Source organism: Dermacentor variabilis, chromosome 7 (assembly GCF_050947875.1).
Source record: "Dermacentor variabilis isolate Ectoservices chromosome 7, ASM5094787v1, whole genome shotgun sequence".
In the NCBI taxonomy this organism is placed as follows: domain Eukaryota; kingdom Metazoa; phylum Arthropoda; class Arachnida; order Ixodida; family Ixodidae; genus Dermacentor; species Dermacentor variabilis.
The window spans coordinates 115,494,963-115,518,696 of NC_134574.1; the positions used below are offsets into that span (position 1 = coordinate 115,494,963).

Genomic DNA, 23,734 nt, shown 5'->3' on the forward strand with positions numbered 1-23,734 from the left:
TGTTTTGCTCTGGCGGCATCAAGTTCCGCTGTCATCCATCAGCTCGATGTCGTTTTGGTTTACCGTTGCCGTCTTAAAACACTGCGCAACAGGAAAACAAACATGCACGCCTCAGGCTGCTCGGACCTAACGAGCTCGACGCGCGACCGCACCTCATGCTGCGACTATTCATGGCAAGTAGGCACTTCAAAACTTCCCGCCAAAATAGCACGTTCCAACAAGCTGCTGACCCAGGTCGAACTCAAGGAGCGCAAACATAACCTCACCAAATAATTAAGTAGATGTCAACTGCAGTTCGGTCTGCCAAATTTTTGTGCGACGTTGGATTGTATGCTTCCTCAGTTTTAGTGCAGAACGTATAAATGAGGGTCTGCTGTCTATGGTACATTGTGTTCTGAAGGTGCAAAAGCTTTAATATGGAAAGTTTCAGAAACATTTACTCGGCCAACAATGACACGAATATGAGAAAATGCTTTGAAATCCATGACGTCACGCTATTGTTAACCTACTAAAACTAAGGTTTTGGGGTGAAATTCAAGAAAAATTTACTTTGACCTTCATTTTTTTTAAATATTCAACTTATTATCACAAAATTATTGAAAGAAGAGTTTTCAAAGAATACTTTAAAAAGTTTGATATAGGTAAAGAATGTGGCCCCAGAGGCACTGGCGTAAGTAGAAGGTGAACAATCTGCCGCACCCGATAGCCGGGCTGCGCGATCATAAACATCCTTCACGAGAAAAGGTGCCTCTCCCACATTTACTTGAGCATATTTGCGGAGTGAACATTTGGCGAAACGTTTTAATGTGCAATCCATTTGTGTCTGAATTATAAACGGCACCGTTTTACGATTGACCTTGCCTCCCTCCCCCTAGCAGCCTTCCTTGCAGACTGTTTCGTTTGGCTGTCTCTATTCGCATTTAAGTTAGTTGGATAAGTAAGTTATATTTGGTTAGCTAGTTCAGTATGTTAGTTAATAGTTGATTAGTTAGCAAGTTAATTGCATTTGCTTAGTGATTATAGTTAGGTAATAATTTTGTTATTTCATTTAGACAACTTAATTAGCTGGTTAGTGATTGATTAGTTTTGTTAGTTCCCTTATTTATTTAGTTGGTAATTTAATAATGACTTGCTTAGCTTTGTTCATTTAGTAATTACCTATTTGTTTGGTTAGTTAATCAGTTGGTTAGCCAGGTTCGACTGAAACGCAGATTTTTTTACGTGCAATTACATGAAAGTGCAACCTTAACTTTCTCAATGGTTAGTTTCTAACGATGAAGTAGTCCAAGTGTACAATATGAATCATGAATTAATCTGCTATGGGAATGCAGTTAAACCTGGAAATGAAACAAGGTGTTGTAGTTGTTTTGAAACCGTTCGCATTTAAGTTTTTGAACACTGTACAGAAACGGCAGCAATTTGCACGTTGTGTCGACAATATTCACATGCCGATAGAGGCAGTCGACCCTCGCGCAATAGTGAGCGTACGTATAGAACACCTGCGGCGTCCGTTCGACACCTGCTCCCTTCCACCTTCTACTTGCTCCAGCTCCGCAGTGCGTCCCCTGCGGGCACTAAATTAAGCTCATCCATAGGATTACGCGGATGGTTCGTGACAAGATGAAAAGTATTGAAGGACCCTGGTGCCACCTAAGGAACTCACGACAATCCCAGTGCAATGTTAAGAGCCTCAGGTCTCCCTTGCAATGAGAGTGCATTGCACTATCATTGCAAGGAAGAGCGCATTGCAGTGTCAACAACTCACCAAAGTCAAGGACATGCAGATCCGAGTGATCCATGAGCGTCAGATCATTGGCATCAAATTCCTCCATCCGCTGCCTGGCTACCTGATTGGGAGTTGGGCTGCACAAAAGAGTAGTGAGGTAGAAGGCATTAAACACAGAGCAACTCGAATGGGCCAATTAATTTGGCTATGAAGTATAACATCCCAAAGCATATCATGGGCCACACAACGTGCAGTTGGGGAGGGGCTATTTTTACATGTGCCAAAACACTGGCACACGAGCCTTTTTGCATTCTATCTGCAAGGTCCGCTGTAAACCTGCTCCATTTGGGCGCACAGTTGAAGAGGAGAGAGTCGGGAATGTGCCTCGAAAGGCCAACGTCCTCAGTGTGGTCAGCTGGAGAGAGTTGACCGATCGACTCACACGGGAGCCACCCCCAAACTCGTTCGCCAAGTAGTGGGTGGGTTTGACCGAGGGAGATGGGACGCGGAGGCACGAATAGTCCCATGCAAGTGCTCAGTTCTAGTTTGGAGTTGGTCGCTTTAGGAGGAGGGTTGCAGCGGACGCCAGGCAAAGCGTCGCCTAAGCAAGCTGGCCCCTACCTAATGACTGCATACCCTCTCCATTTGCCACCCTGTATACAATATGCAAATACTGTAAGTGTATTCACTCCACAAGAAGAAGTGCCTCATGATCTTTGGCACTGACAAAGATATGCTAGCTTCAGTGAGTAGTAAACCGGCGGAAGAAACCTGGGGATTTTATACTATCCCCGTAGAAATATGGCCACCGCATCCTTGAATAGAACTTGCAACCCTAACCCACAGCCAGTGAGCCACCACGGTGGGGGCATGAACAGGTTAGAAAGGCATTCTTGCCATACTATGAGTGGCCGTGCTATTAGAGTGAAACCTCATTACCATGAAACGACTATTACAATTTTTTCCAGATTAACAAAGACATAGAAGACAACCAACGAGCGCCAGCAAGGGCAGAGCCAACGTGTAAGGATCGGAACATCCCAGTGACGAAAGCAGTCAGTTCAGCCCATCATGAACCACGTTTGTCAACAAAGTCACAAATACAACCCTGCTTTCTCCCTTAGCCAGCACTTCATTTCCTGCCATGAGAGTGACCTGATCGGATAGGCAATGGCAGCGTAAAAGACGACCTGGCAAGCCCCATTGGTACCTGTGGATTGACCCAATGGTCATCGGGTTATGTTGAGTCATCGGGTTCAGTCGAGTCATCGGGTTATGTCAGTCTCAAACCCCTTGCACTTGCCTACAGGGAGACGAGTGACATCACACTGTGCTCGGAGTGTGTTGACCATGACCTGCATGGCCTGGCAACTTGTGCGCACCAAGCCCAAGTTAGAGCGCTGACACTTGGGCTGCTTCTCCTACGTGCACTTTCTCTTTAGCACCAAGCGCAACGTGCACTCACAAATATTACAAGTAGGGGCATGTTAAATTTGATAAGCAGGCTTTACCCCCATTTTTTGTTTTTCTACACAAGATGGCCGACCTTGCATTTGCAACATTTTTAAATCTGAGGGTCATGATCAAACAGTAGGGAAGCAGCAAACAAAAAAGGGCAGCAGAGGTCGTGCCACCATATTGTGCGCTTACGCTTTGTTTGCTCTGCTAACAAGGTGACCAAGTGAATTCCATAGCATGCCCCTACTACAGAGTCCACAATAGAAAGAAGAATTAACATTCAAGAAGATTAACATTCAAGATTAACATACACTGTCCGTGCCCTGGCAGGGTTGACTAAGAGAAGTGCGATGACACATACACTTGGCTTCGCTGTTCTTTTTCGTTTACAGCCAAACGCACTGCTCATTTCTTGCATCTATCAAGACCTAACTCTCTAACTCTCCACGCACAGCCCACACACGTGCCATCGACACTGTCAGAGCATGGTAGCAATGGTGCAAATGCGCCTTGTGTGCCCACATGATTTCTATCACGATAAAAACAATTACTCACGCAAAAGTCTCAAATGCGACCACAAAACGGCGTGGCAGGAGCACGTGGCCCCATAATGACAACAATGGCTGGGACAACAACAGCATGACAGCTCGCAGACCAGACAGCCAGAATGGAAACCTTTCGTGGGGGACAAATGGAGTTTTCTGGAAAGTTCAGCTGCGACGACCTGACAACGAGTTTTCGGCATGCAACGAACAGGATCGTTCGTAGACAAAAAGCGACAGCGGTCAAACCACCTGCTCACCTTGTGCCACCAAAGAGAAACAGCCGGTCGCCGACCATGCAGCAGCACTGGCGCCTCCTGGCGCAGGGGCCTTCCCGCTGGATCTTCACTTGGCTCCAGCATGAGTTCTCTGCGCAATACATTTATCTGTTTTCTTTCAAGGCACTTCTCAAAAGCCCACTAGCTCACCTGAGGCAAAAAAAAAGAAAGTTAGGCTAGCACAAATGCAAGGGATATCAGCCAGACAGAAGCACAAGGTTTCCCAAAAAGACTGATATTATAGAGCATCGCATATGTATACACATGCACATCACACTGAGCATTGCATAAGTAATAGCGGCAAGTGTGCACGCACATGGCTCCTCAAGCTAAACCAGTAGAGAATTTCCACTCACATTTCACGCATTTAGAATGGTTCGATTGAACACAACGTAGAGGTGACAGATAGCAATGACATTCCGTTGTAGAGAAAAACTGACATTCTGGGAGTTGCGTCACCAGAGAGGACGCCAACTTTGGTCTTACTGTGAATCAAACAGGTCAGCAGCGCTAACTAACGCGGAATTAATTCTGGACGCACAGCGATATGCTGCCTGTGCCTTACAATACAGATATTTCTAGGCAAGGAAGAAAGGTTTTGTTGATGCAAGTAAAAAAATGCACTCCACAACACCAAAACAAATAGTTTGCCACATCAAACACGTCACGAGAGTGCACACCAGAGAGCCAACACAGTTTCCAGTGACATAAGATGCTCGTTCCACTCACCTGGATCATACTTGTGCATGTCGCCGAAATGGGTCAGCAAGAGCCCATTGTAGCCTCCGAAGATGTACAGCTCTCCGCTGTAGACGACTGCATGCAAAAGGTGAATACTGCTAAGCCAGATTCAGGTTCTAGGATCAAAAGGACAGGTGGTTCTGGTTGCCCCAAGACACAGATAACAAAGGTCAAGAAGCAAGAAAGAACGCTCTAGCTTCTGCTCACTCACAAAAGCTTACAGTAAGAAGAAAAAAACAAGGAAATTTAAAAAGTGACAACCATTTTAGCAACAGAAAAGGCATCACGTCTAAATTGTGACCCCTCAAATCTATGCACTACTATGGAATCTTCGCTCGGGTGAATAAAAGCATGTCATACAGTTTTAACGAGATAAATCGCACAAATTAGAATTTCATTGAGCGATCACATCAATGTACTTAGGGGGGACGTGGGTTCTGCAAAATCAGTTTTTGGTATTTACTTCAGACACCTGAAATTTTCACCCAATATGCGATCTTGAGTTCTCATTGTAAATTTGCAATTAGCTTTTTCCTAGGACTATGCTATTAACACTTGCAAAAAGTTTTCATCATAAATTTGGAAGGCGAGTTTCAAAACATATACTGCAGCAAGAGAACTAAAATTAGGCAGGTCTATTTCTGAACCTCCAAAGAGTAAAATTAGTGATTTTATTGCTTATATATATAAATTAAACAAAATAATTAGACAAAATAAATGTTGCAACATTGCAGAAGTGAATTGTTTCTGGTGATTTTAACAAAATATCAAAATGTTGCCATGTCCTAAAGCACTACATCACTGAAGCAGCATTAAAGGATTGTGTTTGACAGGACAGCTACAAGCCGGGAAGATGCTCTTTCAAACGAAACTAAGGCAGCGGCTCTGACAAGTGGTGTTGAAATGGCAAACAGCGCAAAGTATGCCACTTCCACCACTTTCATGGGCGAAACTGGAAATCTTGAAGTATGAATACAGCATCTTTCTTCCCTCAACAAGTCCTTCCAAACAAGTTTTTGCCGATAGGCTCGCCATGATATGCAGATAAATAAGAACCAATGAAAATTACATTCTTTTGCAAAATTTTTTCGTTTGTTTGCTTCAAGGACTCGTCTGCCCCCTTAAGCCACCAAAAAATTTGGCAAAGGATTTCACAGACACCATGTTTTTGCATATCTGTTAAACTCTACAGCTTAAGTTCTCATTATTCTCACCATCCGCACTTCACAGCTATACTGGGCTGTGCATCCATGCATGAAAACCTGCAAATGGTGCAAGTGAACCACTGAAAGGCATTTGTCATTGATCACCAACACAGCTGTGCACCTAACAAGTGTGCCTGGTTTTTCCTGGTCCAGGACCAATTCAAATTTGGCATTTGAAGCAGCTCTAAGGTTAATCCACCGAGTCATTACTGACACTGGCATACCCAACAAAAGCAGCAACAGGGACAAAAGAAAAGTGCGCTGGGATCTTTGGCCTGGGCCTTATAGGGTTTGTAGATGATACACAACTCAGAATTTCTATCGAGGAGGCTGAGGCAAGCCTTGTTTGGACACTTGAATTTCCAAATGAATTTCCAGCGCTGCAGTTGTTTTCTGTAAATACACTTTGTAAACAGTCTTCAGTGTTCAATCCATTGTTGGCGTAACAATATTTAAATCTGCTTTACTCCAACTGTAATTGCTGCCGTGGTGCTGCGGCGGGGATTCCGCACACATGAAAAGGATGCAAGAGTACATTACACTACATGTACAGCAGCATCCAATCGCAGTGCCAACCAGCCACTTTTGTGCAGTGCTTCTCCAAAGCCTAGTATTCTTCGCACTGCAAGGCGCTGCTCCAGAGCTGTAGTGCTCATGCACAATCGCCGCATAATTATGACGGAGCTTGCGTAGTTTCTTGCCCTCCAAGCTTTTTTTAGCCGCCAAGGGCTGGCACAGGTAGAATGCACTGATTGCATACTTTTCTCAGGGATATCAGTAAGCTGCAGTTCATAACTTAGCAGTGCCTACGATGTGAATTACAACTATTTTCCTAGTGCTCACTCACATAGATAGTAAGCAACTCAGCTCCCGCTAGGTGGTGTCAATGCATGGCACCAATAAATGGGCTCTTGGGTGTTTCTGTACACCAGGCTGCTGTACATATCCCCTTTCTGTGCAAATGCCATCGGGTGTATTTTTCTTGGGGTTTACTTGCTCCTAGCCACAAATAAAATGCAATGAAAAGAAGTTTACGTAGCTGGACAAACTTTTGCTTCCACGGTGCAATTCTGTTTGCAAACAAGGTGTTCCCCTCCTCTGGTGGCACACAGTGATGACGTACGGCAAAACCATGGCCTCCAAGAATTCATACCATCACACATTGTGCAGGCAGTAGCCTTTCCTACTAAAATTACTAGAGGAGCTTCTGGCGCTGCGATCGTTCAACATTATGAGAAGTACGTGGATTTGTCTGATCTTCATGCTTGAGGCTTCAGACGTTCTAGTGGTTTTGTTTACTACGCCTTATATACCTTTACTGGCCTAAATTTCACAGCAATCTTTACTTTTCTAAATGTAGAAGGCAATGAGAATCTGAGAACATGCATAATCCTTACTAATTTTACGTAACTGCATATTTTGCATAACTATGCATAATCTGATCACCCCGGCCTCACCCAGGGAGGTCGTACCAGTGAGGAACAGGCACTCAGAAAGCATCGGCTACGTGGCAGGCACCTTCGCACGCATTCTGCACTGTGTTTGGCTGCAGCCATCCGATTGCTTCCGATGTCTTAGGACGCCATCTGGGCAGTTGGTCGTTTGCTCGGCACCCAATACAAGGCCACATCCTGTAGCAACTTGTGAATTGCTAGTGCGTGGTGGTTGGCACAAGTTGAACGCCGCATCATACCTTGCATCTCCTATACTTACATCGGAGTCACAATCTCCGCTCGTGCCGTCGCTTTCCTTAGCCTTTTGCATGTACTTAGGTGGTCACAAGTGCAAGCGATTACACTTCAGCGAGCTCTTCTTTTTCTTCACCTGCGCTCGTCCCGATGGTGCACTTTCTTCCTCTTTTCTCCCCTTCACCAAGTGCAGGATAAAAAACCAGATACTTGTATTCAGTCCACCTCACTGCCTTTCCCTTTATTCTTCTTTCTCTCTCTATGTGCTTGCACACCACAGCACATGGCGTGTGAACATCAGCCAGACTATGCCAAGCACTGGGTGTCTGCGCACGTCCGCATCAGTATGCTGTTGCAGCGGGTAAGTGCAACGTCACGCCTGTTGGTACGCCTCCCCGCAGGGGTTAGCAAGCGTGTGCTTATAAAACGAAAAAAGAAATACATCCATCTGTTAAAAAAATATATGCCACGATCATTGTGTATTGGAATAATCGCGTCTTCTGAGTGCGATGCTGATTGATTCTTAATTTCCTCAATTTTTTTATTCAGTATTGGGGTTCCGTGCTAGAGGTCTCCTGCTCAAATTCATCCATCGGACAATTTTATTTGTTTATTTCTATTCATTTAAAACACAGTGCTTTGGTGAAAATTATCAGTTGTTTTTAAAGTCACGAAGCCATTTAGAGTCAGGAGCAGGAAGTTTGGGCAGATCCATGCCCTAACTATGTCATTTCCCACGCACCATATTGCTGCACTTGGGCAAATCACACACGGCCACCTTATCCAACAAAACCCCGCAGCTGGCAGGTAGAGACACGAGAGAATACAAGCGTGCATGGATTGCACTACTCACAGGCCGAGTGGCTCCGACGGCCCTCGGGGGGCACGCCGTCGACGCGCGGGTGCACCCAGCACGAGGTGGCCGTGTCCAGGAAGGTCATGCGGTTGCAGTAGACCTCGCTCTGCGAGTGGTACGGGCCCTGGCTGTCCCCGCGGCCGCCCCACACGTACATGCGGCCTCCAATGGCCGAGGACGAGTGGAAGTCCCGCCACTGCGGGGGCTGGCCCTGTGGGTAGGCCCCGCACAACACATGCCCGTTCGATCGGCCAGCCGCAAGTTTGGCAAGGTATTTCAATTAACACAGTCGCACGGGTAAGATCGGCAACGCTACGGGTGAGCATACATCCGTCGCAGCGAGTGGTCCACCTGGCGGCGCGCTGCTACGTGGGAAAGGAAAGTGTCACTTTTTGGCGACAGCGTTGAAGGGCGAGCACATTATGTACCAGTTGCTTTTAAGCAAGAATGCAAATAAAACTGAACAGACCCATTTCATAGATGTTAATTCGTGCTAAGCAGTTCGCCCAACTGCTGGCGGCATAGTCATATTTTTTGCAAACAGCATGTGCAAGCACATTTTGCTTGTATAGTCGATCCCAGATATATAACACTTTGGATATATGAAATTATAGTCTATATCGCACAGTTGCAAAATCCCCTTTACAATCCCATGCAAAACTATAGCGATGTACTCTTACGCGGACATCGAACTTCTGTTCACCGCCACATTCGACACATCAAATGCTGCGCCATGCCGCACCTCTGCAAGTTCATTTCTCCTAATGGTGACGCAATCACTTCTTGCATTTCACTTCTCACTTCTCCAAAGTATTTAATGTCGACGAATGTGAAAGAGCTCTGTTTGGCAGACGCTGTCAAACAAGATTGAATCTGAAGGGAAAACATGCCAGAAGGAAGAACGAGCAGGATGATCACAGTTTCACTCTCTGCACATGTGGATGTCTCATGCAAACTGTGGCCGTTCGTTATAGGAAGGAGCAGATCGCAACTGTCCCTCAAGAAACACTAAAGGCCTCTGTGTCGGATACGCATTCCACGAGAAAGCATAGATGACACTCGATGGCCGAGTGGCGCCTGGCATGGGATTCCGAACTGTAGATGCTGCTCCACTGGACTTTTGTGTTTTTTTTCTTGTAGACACGGGCTTAACTTTGAAGAACAGCATTTCACTATTATTCTGCAGGGAGACAGGGTGAGCGCACAAGCTACGTGCATAATGCACACAATGGTAGGAGGAGATTTAGAACTTCGGGTTCCAATTCTCTTTTTCTTTGCTGTACAATAAAAAACTTAATTAGCCACATTTTAAACACAGCACTTTGAAGTGCTGTACAGTATCTAGCCGCGTGCCTAAAGCAATACCTTGGTGAGTAGTGTTTGCGCCATATTTCCCTGATGAAATAATAGTAATTTACTTTTAATTACATTGGAAACTAATTCATGTATTAAAAAGACAGCTGCACATTTGAAATTGGCACAAGTGAACAAGACTACAGTGTTGCCAAGTTTGGTAAAGGAGGCTTTAAAGAAGGCTTCAGTACTCACTACTCCCCTTAGGGCAAAGTAAACAAAAAATTCATGCAGATTCCAGGATCTCTCCAAGTGAAGCACGGAGCTAAGCCAGCGAGGCGAAGCAGCACATCTCGACAAGAGACCGGCAACAAGCTTCAGGGACGAATGTGCCCCCGCAACCGCCAGCCCAGGCAGCTGAGAAATGCCACACAGCGCCACCACTGACCCCAGCATCAAAACTATCAGATGCCACAAAGCTCTCGCATGACTGCATCTCAAAGAGATAGTTGGCATTCGTCGACGAATGCACCTGGGAAATGTGCGGCACAAGAGCCCTCAGCAGAGAAAGTCTAACCACTAAAATTGGGCGAGAGAGCCAAAGAAATCAATTTGGCTTTTTAAAGGAATTGTGTGCTTGAAGTCGTATATTTTTTGCTGTGAGGATAATTAGGTAGCGTTTCTTTGTTTCACTGCGTAATTCCATAAAGTAGAGGTCAGAGCCGGTGACCATTACACTGTAGTGGTGTGGAACAGATAAGCTATGCATGTATTTTAACTTTATACAGCTATGCACTCTCTGTGTTGCGCTATTTGACACGAAAGCAGTGGCCAAAGTCAGCAAAGTCTGACAAGGCTCACAAAGAAAGTTTTCCTCCGATAAGTAACATATTGACTGCACTCCTTGCAAGGAACACACACCCACACACAGGCACGGGTCAAGTGTAAGCTGCCACCTTTCTCCCTCACCCTGGTTGGCACGTATTGCCACAGCATGGTTTCCAGGTCCAGGTAATGCACGTCCTGTGAAAAACGGTCAGCCTGCTCCTCGAAGCCGCCGAACACGTACATCCGGTAGCCCATGACACACGCCGAGTGGCCATCCCGTGCTCCCGGCACATGGCCGCACACCTTCGGGCGGCTCCATGTTAGGGTGTCTGCGTGCGCGTGCGAAGAAGATCCCTAGCTTTGGTATAGCTCCCAAAGCAAGCACTAAAGATTGAGGGACTTGAGAACCGCTTCTAGCCCTTTGTGGTCCAGGTTTTAATGCCGAAGCAACAAATTTCTATTTTGTGCACCTGAACACGGAAATGAACGGAAAGAGAAATTTAATTTCTCTGTTGACATATTTTGCAATATATCAAAGACATTTGTTACAATGAATATTTGCAATATTCTACATAGGATGGGGCACTTTTTACTTTAAATTTGCAATCCTGAATGTGTAGTGAGAAATGACCACAAATTAAGCAGAGGCTATTTATTACATTTGTGCTGTCTGTGCTGTATGTGCTATATGCCTCAGCTTGGCAGACTCCTATGATGTGACTCAGGTTCCCAAGCTAAGCAAAACCCAACAAAGGGACATTGCAAAATTTCACACAGAAATGTTTTACACCCAGCCCCAAGTAAACACAGCATTTTACAATTTGAGTTGCTGAAACACACCCTTGCAAGATTATAGCTTGTTTTTGTTTTTCCCTGCGTCAGGTTGTTCAGTTTCAGTTTCTTTGGGAACCCAAAGACATAGTAGGTTACTACTGTACATGCACAAAGGATAAACCCCATTAGGCTTTGACACTGTGTACGACTCAAACCCAGGACCTAAGAAATAGCAAGCCCAATTGGCAAGTAGGAATAAATTAGCACCATGGAACAGTGCAGAAGTGGCTCCATTTGCTTCACCACAATATCGAAATTATTCGTACACTTTATACTCAAAGAAAAGCACAGCAGCCCACGCCTAATCACGCAGTCGAGTGTAACCAAGATCACTGTTTTGCCGACTGACAGCCACTGCTGACAAGACCCTACCACAGAAGCCCCAATAAGTATTATCACCAGCTCCAACATTTAGAACAACACCAACATAACACTTACTCGCCTGCCACTTTTCTTGTCTCGAGTCTCGTAACAGAACTAAGTGAAGTACAGGTGAATTTTATCACGCTTATGAGGAGTGCAGCACGGTAAATGCTGACAGAGGCAGAATCAGTGGCTGCATCAGAAACGCCAAGACTCACTGGTGTCGAACCGGTAGAGGATGTTGCATGCTCCATCATCGTTGCGACCGCCCCAGAGGTAGGCATAGTCCCCGTACGCCACGACAGTGTGGCCGTACCTCTGAAAGGGCACGTCGTCGGGGTGCGACTGCGTCTGCACCAGTGCCCACCGGAGGGATACTGCATGGAAGCCACATCCGAGTCAACACCTGTGCTCCAGTGCCAGCCGAGTGAAACCAAGCCCACCCCTTCCTATAACTCTACCTCAGCCAGAGTTCTTGCCAGAAAAGACAACTTACAACTACCAGCAAGCCATCTTTTCCTTCACCTTAGTTTCTGTTTTCTTTACTAATTTTATGTTTCAATATGGAACAACAATTCATGTCCCCCCATGCTTTCCCTGGTGTATTTCATCTGCTTGCTGCATATGGCTTTTAGTAACAAGACAAGACAGAAAAGCAAGCCACTCAATTCCTTTCTTTTGTTTTTTTTTACTTATGCTGTCATTTGGTAATACGTACAGCTTTTTAGAAGCAACATTTGAGCTGTAAGACCCTTCCAATACGTCACAGCCCCTTTCTGGCCATGCTAAACTTTTGGTCATGCTGCTATCTTGCATGGTATCCCTATACAAGATATGGGCCATCATGGCCCCAATTTTTATTTTTGGGCTTGATTATTGTTCTTTTTTTCCTGTAAGTTTTGTAAAAAACATGCGTTAGTGTGATTCAAACAAAAGGTGCCAGTACCAGGAAAATAAAAAAAATGCTCGCTAATACACCTCGTACATCACGGACATGCACTGCAACTGCGCCAAGTTACAACGTGATAAAGCATCCATATTTTATTAATTTGCTCAATCATGCGCTTCACATTTGTGTGTGCTCTCACTAAATACCCAGCCAGACGCACCATGGAACAGCAGCAGGGACGCATACACATTCACACAGTTAGGTATTCACCCACCACCGACAGTGTAGTCTCCAAATAAGCACACAACCGCAAGACAACACCGCACAAAGTGCTACAAGTGGAAACAAAACAATATATTGTAGTTAGCCCTACACTGATCCCTTTTAATTTATCCACACTAATGCAAGAAAAGTGATGAGGCGATTAGTTAGTCGTTCGAGTGAAAATAAACTGGGTCGTAGGAAAGACACACAGGGACAGCGTCTTCCACTGTCCTTTGTCCCTTGTGCACTGCTACTGGGTTGGAGAGAGAGTTGAAGGCGCATGCAAGCCTATTACGAGCACATCAACCTCAGCTCACAAGTATGGTACAAAGAACCTCACATATAAAACTCGTGTTTATTTCATCTTTTATCAAAGGAACAGCGTGCCGTAGAACAGACAGAATGCCAATGTTGTGTCATGCGGGCAGTTGAACGTAGGCTAACATGACTGTGGCCTGACCTAGACTGCCATGGTGTTAACATATGTTAACACCATGGCAGTCTAGTGCCATGGTGTGTCTCTCCACTATGGCTAATGTGCCTCTCATCTGCTAGGCACTTTTGGATATCTCAAGACTCTGTTGCTCTAAGGATTTCTGCTAAATGAATGCAACTTCACTATGGTTCTGCTCTAATTTATTCAGCAAGTGCAGTGTGTGCCCTGAATGTATCAAGTTAACACATTAAACAGCAGAACTGCGGAGTAAAAACCATGTTATCTACAACACACTTTTTGTTTTTTAATCTGTCCGCAATATTGAAAAATGTAAAGTGGCCAGTACATCAATCGTTTAGATGAAGCTACCCACTTTATTTGGCCTATTTCTGGATAGATGTTGCGATTTCCCTTGGAGCTTGTCATGGGGCAGCAATCCACTTGTCAGTTAGCCATCTATCTGACTAATTTGCCAAACAGACTCACTGCCAAATGTTAACATTAAAGGTGATATAATAATGGTGTCACATATACATCACACACAAGAGAAAACAACGCAAGTTCAGGCTGAAAACATGAACAAAAAAGATGTGACTAAACAGGAGAAGAATAAATGACACTATGACCTGCACCTGCATGAAAGTAATAAAAATGTAATAAAATGAGAGCAATGTATGGAAGCAATGGAGAAATGTGATGGACTACTCTTCAATTGCAACGTCTAATACTTGCATTCTGAATGGAAAATGAAAAATACATAAGAAGGCCGCTATCTGAGGCCTACTACAAATGAGAAATGGTGGCTGCAGGATTTGAAGACTTATTTTATATATATAACTGATACATTATGTACTTGTTTCTAAAGCACTCAAATGTTGCTATGAACTGCACAAGAGGCTGCGCTGGTTGGTTTGTGTTCAACATGGTGAACAGCGCAGGTGATGGGACAAGAGATAGTAATCATCTGTTTGTATATCTCATGTCCTGCCATCAGCACTCATTACCATGTTGAGTTATCACGGATTTTTGCATATATGATGTTAGGATCTCGATCACATAAAGGTGAGCTCAAACAAAATTTGCTCTTGCTTAAATTGGTTATAAATCAGTAGTACATAGTAAAAAAACTTAATTATGGGGTTTTGCATGGCAAAACCACGATCTGATGAGGCTAGCCGTAGTGGGGGACACCGGAATAACTTGGACCACCTGGGGTTCTTTACCGCGCACCTAAATCTATGTACACAGGTGTTTTTGCATTTCCCCCCATTGAAATGTGGGGTAGTACACACTATTGAACCAACCTTGGCAGAGCTGTCTCATTTTCTTTTTTAGCAGCCTTTAAATTAGCACCTAAGTAGATGATGTGCACAGGTGGTGGTTAGCGCATACAACATTTTTTAGCACTCCGCGTGTGCCAGCTGGTCTCAGAGGTCACACCAAAGCACCGCATATTGGCTCTGAATGTTCCGTGTTCTACATTGTGTCCAGCAAGCAGTTGCGGCAGCATTGTCTTCAGGTTTGGCATCAGGAACATTCAGTTCTGCAAGCTTTTCGCGACGCCTCCACTCACATTTCAAACACAAGATTTTGTATAGAAGCTACTCTACATCAAAGCTGTCTGAATCTCTGCTTTCTACGCAGCTTAAAAATTTTGCCGCAGCTGGCCTTCAATCTTCACAAGCTGAGCAGGTGCGAGCGCCGACTTAAACTGAGAAGCGCACGCCCCGAGCAACTCGAGTTGAGAACAAGAGGAGCCTTGTTACCTGTGTTGAGGACGTGCACATCGATGGGCTTGCGAGTGTTGTAGTCCTCGCCCGTGCAGTAGCCGCCGAACGAGTAGACCTTGCCGTTGATGGCCACGGCCGCGTGGTTCACACGGCGTGGCCCTCCCTCCAGGCGCACTGTCCACATCTTGCCGTGGCAACCTGCACCTCTCCGGCTGGCCACTGCCCCCTGCGTGATCAAGAAACAGAAACAACACTGCGCGTCAGGCGTAGCAACAGTGTTCAATGTATTGCTGCTTAGTAGAGGCGCGCAAATAGTTCACGTCTGGCACAAAAGCTGAATAAGTTCTGTTCCATATCGTCATTACTTAGTGGTCACCTTGTGCCCTTCTAACATTAACTACTAAATATGCCAAATAATACTAGGTAAACACTAAATAGGAACAGTAAATCAGGTTAGGCTAGTAAAGTACCTATTCTTTCAAAGCTCTATTTTCACCTAATTGGTGGAAAATGGTCGATTACCAATGAAAATTTTCCAGCTTACAGTAGTGTCATGGGTCTAGTTAATTATATGCCGGTTAGGAAGGACCGCAGTGCCTCTAGGATGCACTGTGGTCCTTCTTAACAGTTAATTAGACCCATGACACTGCTGCAAGCGGGTACAGTAACATTAAGGTACCATTGCCCCCAGTATTTAGATTTTGCATCTTTTCTGGCATTTGAAGTCTCTTCTGATGACAAGAGTGGCCATTACACCATGGCCTCGACAGAAAGAGGCCACCATGGCCTCTTTAAAGGCCTCGACAGGGCATCAGACATGGGAGGAGATATAAAAAACATATCAGAAACTAAAGCGACAAAATTCACTGCAGTGTGGTACAGCAAAGAAAAAGAAGAGAAAAACTGTCCAGTGAGCTGTCTAGATTTAACAGGGTTGTGTTCATCGACAGTAACGTCATGAAGCTTCTTGCAGGTATCGACGGCAACAGGTAGGAAGGACTGGCTAAAATCATGTTTCACATAAAGGTACCATAAACTGGAGGAGTTGACTAGCCAGAGTGGTGCAGCCATTGCAGGGAAAAGAACAAAAATTTAAAAGCTTGGAAAATTGTACTATAAATAGCTAGCGAAAAAGGCAAACTGCAGTGACCTTGTGACAGAGGTGCATACATGGAAGGTTCAGGGGCAATCTGATAGCATGAAAAATCAAAGTATTAAATTCCTTCAGATACTCAACCATGGTATCTGGGCCCACTACAATATTTGAGCCTGCCTGTGACCATTTGCACTGTCCACACTTTTTCTCACTGCCACCCTCGGTGTCACATCCTCACATTATAGGCTCCACAATGCCACTCATACCAGCACAGCGTGATGAAAGAAAAACAATGTGTCAAAGCATCATTGAAAGGACATGCTCTCTCAGAGACAATGATTGTCATAGGAATGAATTGCACCACACAATATGCAAAATCTTTCACAAGGCTCTCACATGTCAGTTTTTACATACGCAAACGAACGAAAAAATATATATACCCAAGACTGTAAATTCTCACACCGCAAATCTCAGTAAATTTCTTCAAGTAAGCCCCAGAGGAAGAACACATAAAAAAAAACAGCTCAAAACATGCAGCAAGAAGTGCTTTAAGATGGCAAAATTTTTCACTACTTCACCTCACTTTTGACCTGACAGTGCAATCGGCTTAACCACTAGCTCGACACCTCATTTGCAAGACACAAATTCATCAAGGCAAAACTAAAAGTCCAATGGAAAGAAAAGTGCCAAAAGTAAGAAGGAAAACTACTTCGTTTTCGTCTGGCTTGTGCTGAACCACGGGCACATTCCTGCAATGCCGCCTTCTCCGGCAGGCACAGAACGCAATTGCAAGCAACATCTTGCGCTGGACTCGCACAAAAAAGAAAGTGTACGAACAGTTTCGATTCCAGCCTCCACCTGCTTCATATCCCAGTGATGCACCAAGACACAGCAGACCTCTCTGGGTCACCTGGTCTGGGCCAGCATAAAAATATAACGTAGCCTACCCAATGAAATGAAAGTGGCAAAAGTCCATGCCCACGGCAACAACATACATGTGATGCAATGATAACTCGGATGGCGTAGCAGTGCGAATCCACACAACAAACGTGTGTCACCCTGAAGAGATGAGAAACACACCAAAGAATACAATGGTTGCTAACAACGCAGCTGAGTGCTTATCTACGATGGTACAGGGCACCCAAACAACATTATCAAGGTATGACGCAGAGAAGAAGGACTTGGCTCTCTGCAAACATACATGCTCCTGACCGTGAAAATACTCAAGAGTTGATAGATCCAACCAGGCCAAACAGTGATAGGAGCCAGCTTCAGCTGCCTCAATAACAATGTGTAGCACGATGAACAAGCCAGGAGCTATGAAGCAGCTGTCTACCCATACATGTGTAATGTAGACAAAGATGTTTAGAATCGAAATTGTGGATGTTTACACTTGTTGGTTAAGCATACGATAAATTATGTCAAGACATACAGACAAACAGAAGATATGCATTAGCCCCAACTACCAACAAAGGCTTATTTTCAGTCACCTTTGCTTATACTGTGGCTTATCCCCATTTGACATGCACAATTAAGATGGGAAATTAGGAAAGCTAAACTCCTTATCTGAAAGGTCATATCATAAGAAGCCAACAAACCCTGACACCAAGGACAACATAGGGGAAATTACTTGTGCTTAATAAATGCAATAAAGAAACTATAAATTAATGTAAACGAAAGTGGATGAAAAAAACAACTTGCCGCAGGTGGGGAATGATTCCACAACCTTCGCCTTACGCATGCGATGCTCTAGCAATTCAGCTACCGTAGTGCCGTTTCCCCATCCCCTTCCAGGTATTTATGTTTTCTAGCAGAACCCTGGGAGCGTCAGAGTTGCAATTCAGGGGGGAGGGCAGGAGAGGGAAAAGATGACACGAGAAGGCAGGGAAACACTACTACTATAGACAAGACAGCGGTTGCGGGTAAACTGAAGGTATGGTACGGTATGTTCCTGCCGTTTCTGAAAAATAAACGCCATGCGAATTTCCCATGCAGACAATTGACATACGGCGTGCAGACGCAAAGCCACGTTAAAGCACCGTAGGGTCTGGGCAACACTCCGTGCACATCAAATCAACATGTTGGACGTCAAATCAACCCTTCTGTGCCTGCCTCAATAGCTTTGTGGCTAGGGAATTGTTCGAGCTCACGGGTTCAATCTCTACTGTGGCAGCCATGTTTAGATGGGAGCGAAATACAAAAATACTCGTGCATTTATATACAGGTGCACATTAACAAAGCCTAGGGTGACAGAGCCCAAGTCCGCTACTACGGCATGCCTCATAATCCAATTATGGTTTTGGTACCATATGGCCCTATAATTCAATTAAAAGTTTGACACTTCTGCCACAATGCGTGGTGTCTTACGAGGCAATGATAACACTCAGCCCTCACAGAGGCTTTGAACAATGGCGCGCAACAACGCCTCAAGCAAAGACGCCTCCCTGTGTTTTCTGCGTACAGCACAGACAAACAGCAGTAGTGCATGCAAGGTAGCATTTAACATCAACTCACCACTCTCGTGTTGGACTAAACGCTGAAGAAATTGAACATTTGCCGTCAACATCACCACTAATTATCATCTATCAAAGCAAACAGCACACAAAGCTTCGCTTAAAATGATTCCCACAATGCATGGGATCTGCAGATATATATATATATATATATATATATATATATATATATTTTTTTTTTTTTTTTTCATGAAAAGGATAGGCACCTCGGTCTCGAGGGACACGATGCCAGATCTGGCTTTTGTTAGAAACACTGACGCAGCCTGGACTAACTTGCAAGAAAACTTAGGGAGCGACCATCACATTGTGGCGTTATCAATCAGGATCAGAGCGGCCCCGCTTAGGATATTTAAGTACGTTGATTGGGATCTCTTTCGAAAGATACGGGACGAAGATGAGTCGGAGTACGGTGCACTGGAGGATCTACTCGCGCAGGTCAAGATAGACGTTGAAAGGGCCACCAAGGAAATATCCACGGACCTTAAGACCCCCAGGATGGACGCGCGCCTGGCGCATCTCCTGGAGGCCAAGAGGTCTGTGCTGGAGAGGTGGAAAACGCAAAGGCTAAACCGCAGGCTGAGAACGAAGATCGCGGAGCTTAATCGCTGTATAGAGGCACACTGTCTGGAGCTCAACAGGCAACAATGGAACGAAGCCTGCTCTGCAGCAGACGGGCGAATGCGCACGGGGGGAAAATGGAACCTTCTTAAGCACCTGCTCGATGATAAACAGACCAAGGGTAATCAGAGACTCTCCGTAGATAGACTTGTGCATAAGCAAAAACAGGAAGGTCATTCCGATACGTCCCTTCTCCGAGACCTGGCAAGAAAGTATCTTCCGGTTGGAAAGGATGAACTACGGGAATGCCCTCAATACGTGGGGGAGGACGCCCCAAAGCTCGATGATCCGTTTTCTGAGGCAGATATCAGGGAGGTGCTCTACAATCTCAATGGTAGGTCGGCCCCTGGGCCGGATGGCTTAACCAACCGGGTTTTGAGGAACCTGGACGACCGGTCCATTAGCACCATTACAAAGGAAATCAACAAGGTATGGGAGGAAGGTAGTGTTCCGGACTCGTGGAAGCAGGCGACGGTGGTACTGATTCCTAAGCCTGGAAAGCCCCCAAGCCTGGACAACCTCCGGCCCATTTCGCTAACGTCATGTTTAGGTAAGGTTGCCGAACACGTTATACATAACAGGATCTCAAAACACATAGAGCGGGAGGGGTTGTTCTCGTACAATATGGTAGGGTTTAGACCATCTCTTTCCACGCAGGACGTCATGCTACTGCTAAAAAGACAGGTTATTGACAACAGGACTAGAGACGTCAGGGGCATTCTTACACTAGACTTGTCCAAAGCCTTCGACACCGTGTCGCACGACTTCATATTAAATGAGATTTCGGCATTGAACTTAGGAGGTAGATTTTTCGCGTTTGTGGAGTCCTTCCTGAGGGGCAGGACGGCGGTCGTCAAGGTGGGGCAGACCAAATCAGAACCATTCCCGCTAGGAAACAGAGGCACGCCACAAGGGGCGGTGATCTCCCCCCTCCTATTTAACATTGCAATGCACGGACTCTCGAAGCGGCTGGCCGCCGTGCCAAACGTGGGACATGCGCTGTACGCCGATGACATTACGATCTGGTGTCCGGGAGGCTCGGAGGCGGCCGTGGAACAGGCACTCCAGGAGGCCTTGGACGTGACCGAGTCCTTCCTGGAGGGCACCGGTCTCCAACTGTCCCCGACCAAGTCAGAGCTCTTGTTATACAGACCGGCAAGGCAGGGGGTTCGGGGGCTCGTGCCGCTCGAGCAAATCCCCATAGATGTATACACGCGGGACGGCCAGAAGATCCCCAGGGTGAATTCGATTAGAGTTCTAGGATTGTTGCTCGATGCCAGGGGCTGTAATGCCAAAACCATTGCGCATCTGACCGCCAAAACCGAGAATATTCTCAGATTAATCATGAGAGTCTCCAATAAGAAGGGGGGCCTAGGCGAGGACAACCTACTTAGGGTGCATCACGCTTTTCTTATGAGCCACATCAACTATGTGGTCTCGGCCCTGCAGTGGACAAAGACTGAAAGGGACAAGCTTGACACGTTGATGCGGAAAAGCGTCAAGAAGGTACTGGGTATTCCGATCACGGCGAGCACGGACAGGCTAATGCAGCTCGGCGTTCATAACACGGCCCTCGAACTCATAGAGGCACAACGAGCGGCGCAGATCACGAGGCTTTCGGGCTCCAGCGCCGGTAGGCGCCTCTTGGAGGCTGCGGGCTTGCAGCCGCGTTTGAGTCACAGCGAGGTGGTTCAGCTGAACGAGAACTCCAGAGGGACCTACGTCGTCAGTCCCTTCCCTAGAAACGTTCACCCGCAACATAATGCGGGCAGGCGAGCAGCTCGTGCCAGGGCGATATTGAAGAAAACGGTCGGCATGGAAGCCTTCGTGGACGCAGCTCAATATGGGCGCTCCGGTAAATTCACGGTCACGGCGGTAAGCGAAAAGGGCGAGCTCCTATCTGCGGCCTCGGTAGGCGCTGTGACGGCCGACGTGGCAGAACAGGTGGCGGTGGCGCTGGCGATGCAGGATTCAAAAAGGCCGTATATCTACACTGACTCACGCGCGGCCGTCAGGGCATTCGCTACGGGAATGGTTGCGAAACAGGTGGAGGTGATTCTGAAAAACAAATCCAGAACTAATTGTGACCCCGTGCATTATATTACATGGTTCCCAGCTCACATGGGCGACAACGTGCTGCCGGGCCACCCGAACCCCAATGAAATTGCTCACCGCCGTGCGCGAGAATTAACGCGCCGCGACGGCGATGGGGCTACATTGGATCCGGAGGAGCTCGGCCACAGCGACCCGTTATTAACATTTCACGAGATCGTCTCCCATTATAAAGAGGAACGCAGGCGCTTCCCGCCTCCGCATCCAAATCTATGCAGATCACAATCGATCACGCTTAGGATGCTTCAGACGAGGTCATATCCTTCCCGAAGTTTCTTAAGCAGGATTTCTCCAGAAATTGACCGACAGTGCCCGGATTGTGGGGAGGTTAGCACTCTACCTCATATGCTCTGGCAGTGTCCTGCGTTACGGGATACGTCCCTCACCAGCGAACGGGACTGGGACGAGGCCATATCTAGCACGCAACTTAAGCTCCAGTCCATGGCCGTCCAGAGGGCCCGTGAAAGAGCGGAGAGGCTTGGCCTCCCCATTCCGACATGGGAGCAGCCAGCGGCGAGCCGGGGGCCCCAACGGGTCTCGACCGGCTAGTCCCTCAGGACCTGAATAAAAGTTCATTGTCTGTCTGTCTGTCATGAAAAGGTGTACAGACACAGTTTCTCACGTAGAACATGCCTAGCTAGACGCTCGGTTCAACAAGCGAATTGTTCAGCTCTTTTGCTATTCCCCCTGCACGGAGTCTGTATTGTGAGAGTGCAACAAATGATGACCTTTGTAACTAAAACATGCTCAAATGCCAATGCTTCAGCATTCTGAATGGCCTATTACAAAACATAAGAAATTTTGGGGTTTTACCCACCAAAACCCAATCCAATTATGGGGCATGCTGTGGTGGGGTACTCCGGATTAATTTCGAACACTTGGAGTTCTTTTACGCTTTGTGTGCAGCTGAAGCTAAGTACACGAGTTCTTTTGCATATGTGCGCCCATTGAAATGTGGTCCCCACGACTGGGATCGAACCCACGACCTCAAGCTATGCCCTGCAGCAGCTAGCCGCTGGGCTATAACATTGAGTCTATTCTAAAAGCAACACTTGAAAAGGCAGTCTGTTGATGCACCATGAGATACTGTGTTGGCTTGTCCTTCCTTGAAAGGCAACCTTGGCACACTGCTATATAGCACAAGCATACACACAATGTGCAAACACAATCACTGACCGTGAATTGTGGCTGAAATTAAGGGACAAAGTCAGAGCCAGCCCCATTGTAGGACAAGGCAACCATTTTTTTTCTACACCTTGGCCCCAAAGCAGAATGGTGAAGAAGGGGAATGGCCGAGATGGAAAGGACAAATGCGAAATGACCACCATTTTCGTCCCTCTATGCATGGATGTCGTTGCTAATGACCTTACAGCAGGAACAATGAATGCAGTGCTTGCTTTCCTTCTCGGTGCAAAAATACAATACAGAGGCAAAACAGTGTCGAACCCTCTCGCAGAGTCCACCTACAACTTTATTTGATAGCTTTGGTTGCCTACTGTGTTCTTCTTTAACTTCAATGTTTCTGTGGCTACTGGAATCCTTCACTCTGTGTCATTATGTCACTTAGATGCGAGAACGACATGTATTTTCCTCGTTCTTAAGGCTTGCATTGTTTTCACGACAGATGCCTTCTTTGAATGAGGAAACATCCTCAGGTTAATTGGTACACTCAAAAAGAGAAACACAATAGATGTGAAACATCAACAGCTTGCATAATTATTTAGCGAGTTTGACTATTCTTTAAACTGATGTCCGCACATGGACCGCAGGCTCCAAAGGTACATCTTTTCAACAAGGTCTCAGAATTGTGCCGGTGATGGAGGGAGGACCAAAAGGAACAACTACGGTGTGGACCCAAGCAATGGCCTTGCATTATCTTGGATAAATGGCTGCAGGACAGTTACTTATGGTAGGAGCTCAGAAATGCCAATTCAGGCCACAGATGTCAACCCCAATACTAATAATAATAATCACCAAACATTTACTACAGTGCCCAGGAACAGCTATAAGGTCTCTGTACTCGTGCACTTAAAAAAACTGGGACAGAACTTACAGTGGAGGTAGAGGAACGACTGATGGAAAAAAGAAAAGCAGGCAAGTGAGAGTGAAAAATAATTATCACATGAGTATTTATACCAGTAGAGGAAAACAGGAAATGAGCAATGAAATATGCAAATATAGGGAGAATACACATTTCATGTTTGTTGAAACCTAGCAATAATAATAATAATAATAATAATAATAATAATAATAATAACAACAAC

At 45.9% G+C, this 23,734-nt stretch overlaps 1 protein-coding gene across 7 annotated transcripts in view; it reads right to left on the reverse strand.

The window, feature by feature from the left end:
- LOC142587806 (kelch domain-containing protein 3) overlaps positions 1-23,734 on the reverse strand; it is a 124,042-nt gene that overhangs the window by 18,028 nt on the left and 82,280 nt on the right. For 4 of the 7 annotated variants that reach the window (XM_075699079.1, XM_075699083.1, XM_075699082.1 and 1 more), the window contains 7 exons: positions 15,168-15,357; positions 12,031-12,189; positions 10,757-10,944; positions 8,492-8,705; positions 4,734-4,820; positions 3,987-4,095; positions 1,766-1,863 (listed from right to left, as the gene is read on the reverse strand). In XM_075699079.1, the coding sequence (XP_075555194.1) occupies positions 1,766-1,863; positions 3,987-4,095; positions 4,734-4,820; positions 8,492-8,705; positions 10,757-10,944; positions 12,031-12,189; positions 15,168-15,357 (1,045 nt within the window). The other 3 variants (XM_075699085.1, XM_075699081.1, XM_075699080.1) reach the window with 3 other exon arrangements.